Source organism: Lolium rigidum, chromosome 7, assembly GCF_022539505.1.
Source record: "Lolium rigidum isolate FL_2022 chromosome 7, APGP_CSIRO_Lrig_0.1, whole genome shotgun sequence".
Taxonomy (NCBI): Eukaryota; Viridiplantae; Streptophyta; class Magnoliopsida; order Poales; family Poaceae; genus Lolium; species Lolium rigidum.
This window is the reverse complement of record NC_061514.1, coordinates 83,921,396-83,925,995: the sequence shown is the minus strand read 5'-3', so window position 1 is coordinate 83,925,995 and position 4,600 is coordinate 83,921,396. Positions and strand designations below refer to the sequence as shown.

The following is a 4,600-nucleotide window of genomic DNA, read 5'->3' as shown; positions in this document are numbered from 1 at the left end:
CATGGTCTCATCTGTTGTGGCACCATAATCTCCCCTGCCCCACCGCCACGGTCTGGTTAGTGGAATCAAACCTAACAAAAGTTAGGATCTACTAACAGCTTGCTTTCCCTATTTTAGGAATTCCTCCCGAGGTCGGATACTAGTTATTTATCTACCCCATCCCCTTAGCAAAGGGGCCCAGCAAATAGACTAGACCTGCCAAACCTAAATAGAGTGAACGAATTGAAAGCATATCTATAGTTTTCTAATCATGGAATCAAGCTATTGTTTAGGTATCCTCGCGACCTCCCATTTCGATAGCACTACACTTTTATTAAGGAACTCGATCTGCCTTACTTTAGAATTCAAGACCTCAGAAACTAGAGTCCACTATTTGGTGGATACTTTCAGACGAACCCAATTCCATTATTATTCCCATCTCGAAAAATGGATATGAATTAACTAAAAACACAGGATCTCGTTTTTTCTTATAATGGTGACTCGGTATAGCTAATACCGCCCCACCGACCACCGTGCAGGCTCCTTGTCTTCATCGTGTGTTGGTCGGCACTGGAAGGAGCTTCGACGGTGGGTTGTTCTTAGTAGATAGATTTTTTTTTTCAAAACCCACTAGCATGTGGATCCCATGTGTCAGTGTAAAGGGCAAAAAAACGGGGGTTGAGTGTTAGTGTTTGTTGCTTGTGGCTGAGGTATTGGGGCGAACCCCTGACCCCTAGAATGTCTATGTTTTAGGGGCTAGTGATATAGATATCATGATGCTAACACCAACTTCTTATATTAACAAGTTGTAATCTCGATATGGTGTTGGTGGCAATACTGGCCTAAGGATCATTAGCTCGACTAGCAGATTCACGGATTTGGGTTTTTGTACCCTTTGAAGCATATCTCATGCATCTCCCCCGTGTGGTTATCATGTTGCCGAGTCGCATATCCGTGGGAGGTGGCGCATCTTTGTTTGGGCGTGAAACACCCTTCGTGTTTGTGCCTAATTGTGATTTGTGAAGGACATTTATCAGGAAACTCCGGTTTGATGGTGCTCCTTGACGACTTTGATAACATGTCTTTGGGCTAGAGAGTAAAAACCGCATGTCTAGCCTTAATTGGCTGGACCTGACAATGTCGACATATGTTTGTTGCTTCCTTGTTGAGGAGGGCCTTCATTGGTTGGATCCGACAATGGTGACACATGCACGTTGTCCCCCTCCTTGAAGGTTTTGCTTGGGATAACCATTTGCTAATGATGATATCTAAAAGGGGGAGCAGAGAAGAGCTACTTGGGCACTTGTGTTGCATAAGAAATGGCCCATCGGTATGACAAATCAGTTTAGTGACCATTAAAGAGAACGGTTCCTCCATAGTTTTAATACATACAACTGGCAAAAAAACATTATTACAAATTTAAATACTGGAAAATGGTCCAATTAACATGAATATGTTGCAGCTATCCATAACAGAGGGAATACTGTGAAGTGTTCTAGCAGAAGACTTGTCACACATAACTGAAGTTCAACAAAGCATCCACTTCCTCTCAAGAAGATGATTTGTCTCCACCCACCGAAGTTTTCCTCGGGTAATAAATGCTAAGCCTCCTGTGAAAAAGAATAAATGTTTGGTCAAAGTGTGAAAAATTGAGATCAGAAGAAACATTTTGTCGAAATGTAAGTATTTACATCAGGAGAAGAGGACAGTTCGATCATTTTCATGGCAATAAGAATCATTAAGCAACAGAAAAGACGACCGAGATGCATACCAACAAACCAGAAGTATATTTAACTAGTGGCCAGGAAAACTAAAAGTTGAAATACTAAAAATGGTACTCCCTCCGTCTCATAAAACATGTTTTAGTTTTGTTTAAATTTGGATGTATCTTAGGGCCTAGATATGAAGTCAGCTGTTGAAGTCACCACTTTAGGCTAGCCATAGTGCTACTATCATAGCTAGTATCATGTATATTGGTCCCACAAAAATGCTGATGTGACAACTAATTAAGGAGGAGAGAGGAGATTAGAGCCGTATCATAGCGAAAACAACGAGAAAAATTAATGCTAAACAAATCTTGTACATAAATTTGCATTGAGATTTAAAAAACAATAAATATAGCATGACTATGATACTACTCCATGATACTACCAACTATAGAGATAATATCATGTAGTAGTATCCTATGCATGATACTACTACATGATACTTACCACTATGGCCAGCCTTATCACAGGAAGGTAACCGCAAATAAGGGTTTAAAAAGCTAGCATATGCAGTTAATAAATAGTAATAGAAGCACAAGAGAGACGGACACACGTGTACCCAAGATGACACACAACATCGAATGGAGGATAATGGAGCTGGTAATTTTCTAACATGAAGGTGAGACAATTACCTCTGGAGTGAATTTCAGACCAATTCTGATTTCTCCACAGTACTCTTCATCTTTGACAACATTGTAAACTGTTGGTGGTATGCTTCCTTCAGTATAGACAGCATCCAAAGGGATCCTGCAAGAATCAGCTACTCAGTTCGAGTGGACAATGCAATTAATCTGCAAACATTCAGATCTGCATCCTGCGAGTCCCAGAAGTGAACCGAAACGCAAACTGCGAGTATTTCAGCACAGACTCCATCATTCTGATGTAAGAGCTCCAGGCCCAGAAATTACCCATTAGAACAATCTGGATTCCCCGCATTCAGAAATAGAAACAGACACTAGAAAAATCAACTAAGCTCAGGTCGACATAAATTAGATTCTAATTCAACTCGACTTACCTTGCTTCACCAACATCGTCGTCGTTGGTACCATTGTCGTCGTCCAGGAGCTTGATGCAGAGCTCGGTTGCGTTTTCGGAGGTCGTGAACACAAAGGTTTCGTTCCATTCCGGCTCACTTCCTTTGCCTGCATTCACCAAACGAATTCACGTTACAGTAATCAACAGATGCAGTGACACTGAGATGCATGACGTTGCTCGTCACTAAGCATGTCTTGGTGGTTCCCTTCTCTGAGACGATGTGGAAACATGAGGTGCTAACTAGGTAACGTGATTTTAGCGCATTGGTTGCTACCGTTTAGACTCGTTTCGCACCTTCTCCGTTATGAATGTCATTTTCAAAATGAGAGTGTGAGATCGTTCTACAGCTGGTTGTTCAGTAGCAGACATACCAGACAAAGCCCACGGAGTTATCTGAATTTGTACTGTCATAACTCAAAATGCATAGCCTGACTACGGTAAAGCTTAGAGCCCAATTCCTCCTGTTTGCACACTATAGTAATGAACGAAAAGACAAAGGATGGCAATTTCAGAAGAGATGGTGCTGATATACTACCTAAATGCACAAAAATAAATGTCGCAAGTTTGTCTAAATTAGATGTATCTAGATACTCTTTAGTATTCCCTCCGTTCAATTTTGTTAAAATTTGGATTTATCTAAACCTATTTCCTTTTAATATTTAGATAGATACATACAAACTTGTCTAAAGTTGAGAGTTGAGACATTCGTTTATGGACGGAGGAATCATATAAATACATCCAAACTTAGATAAATCTTCGACATCTTTTTTTATGGACGGAGGGAGTATAATGGTTGAACTAATCGATCGAAGACAATTTACCTTCTGCAACGGAGCTCCTCTGCTCATTGGAGGTGACTCTGAGAAGCGCGTAGGGATCCATGTTGCCTGCACCGAAACGATTTGTCAGCGAAACTCCACCCGGTCTTTCAACGGCGGGGCGAAAGAGAAAACATAAACAGCACCGCAATTCTCCCGATCCCGGCCGATCCAGCGGTTACCACCGAGGTGATCGACCAGTTAACAGGAGATCACAGCAGAATTCGAACTGAGGGGAAAGGGAAGCGTACAGAGGTAGTCGGTGTTCTCGAGCCCCTTGGCTCCGACAAGCAGCACCTCGAGCGTCCCGGCCTGCGCCATCTTCTTCGTTCTGATCTGACTGATCTCGCGCGATCGAGAGCTCGACCGATCAAGAGCTGTGCTGAGTACTGCTACTGCAACAGAAGACTAAACGACGCGATCGGCGAGATCTAATCGGCTGTATGTATAGGCGTTGAAAAAAATGGAAGCACTCGCATGCGTCTTGCTCAAGCTTCCCCGGCATCGCATCACATTCACATGGAGGTGGTGTCTGCTAGTGGTAGCCTGGTAGGGCTCATCTTTGCAACTTGCGTAAAGAAGGAAAAAAATTAATGCGCCGCGCGCCCGTGAGGGTGGGGCCTGGGGGTGGCTTCTTCCGCCGGTCTCGCGCGAGCCAAACCAACGCGTTTACGCCGGCCCCGCCGTCCCCGTCCCCGTGATCGTCGGGCCGGTGCGGTGCACGTTCCATCCATGGACGGTGGCCGGGCTGATTTCCTTTTTCCGTTTTGCTTGCGGGGAAATGGCCGGAGTTGTTGGGCCCGTTTTCGAATATGGAACATGTGGGCTAGAACTGGATGTGGCGAAATACCATGTTGGGCCCCAAGAAAGTTTGGGAGGGTGTAGCAGTAGAGAGAGTACATACTCCCTATAATCTCTTTTAGTTGACTCGAATTTAGTAAACAAAAAGGTTATACTAAATTTGTCTCAGTAAAAAGGATCGGAGGGAGTACATCGCAAGGT

The 4,600-nt window shown here is 43.5% G+C and overlaps 1 protein-coding gene across 1 annotated transcript; it reads right to left on the bottom strand.

Annotated features, from left to right (window-relative positions):
- Positions 1 to 1,312: 1,312 nt before the first annotated feature.
- LOC124674939 (elicitor-responsive protein 3-like) lies at positions 1,313 to 4,108 on the bottom strand. The gene is made up of 5 exons (XM_047210992.1): positions 3,850 to 4,108; positions 3,602 to 3,667; positions 2,761 to 2,887; positions 2,378 to 2,492; positions 1,313 to 1,589 (listed from the first exon to the last, which is right to left on the bottom strand). Exons 1-5 carry the CDS (start codon positions 3,917 to 3,919, stop codon positions 1,581 to 1,583), a joined length of 387 nt encoding a protein of 128 aa, XP_047066948.1. The 5' UTR covers positions 3,920 to 4,108; the 3' UTR covers positions 1,313 to 1,580.
- Between the last annotated feature and the right edge of the window lie 492 nt (positions 4,109 to 4,600).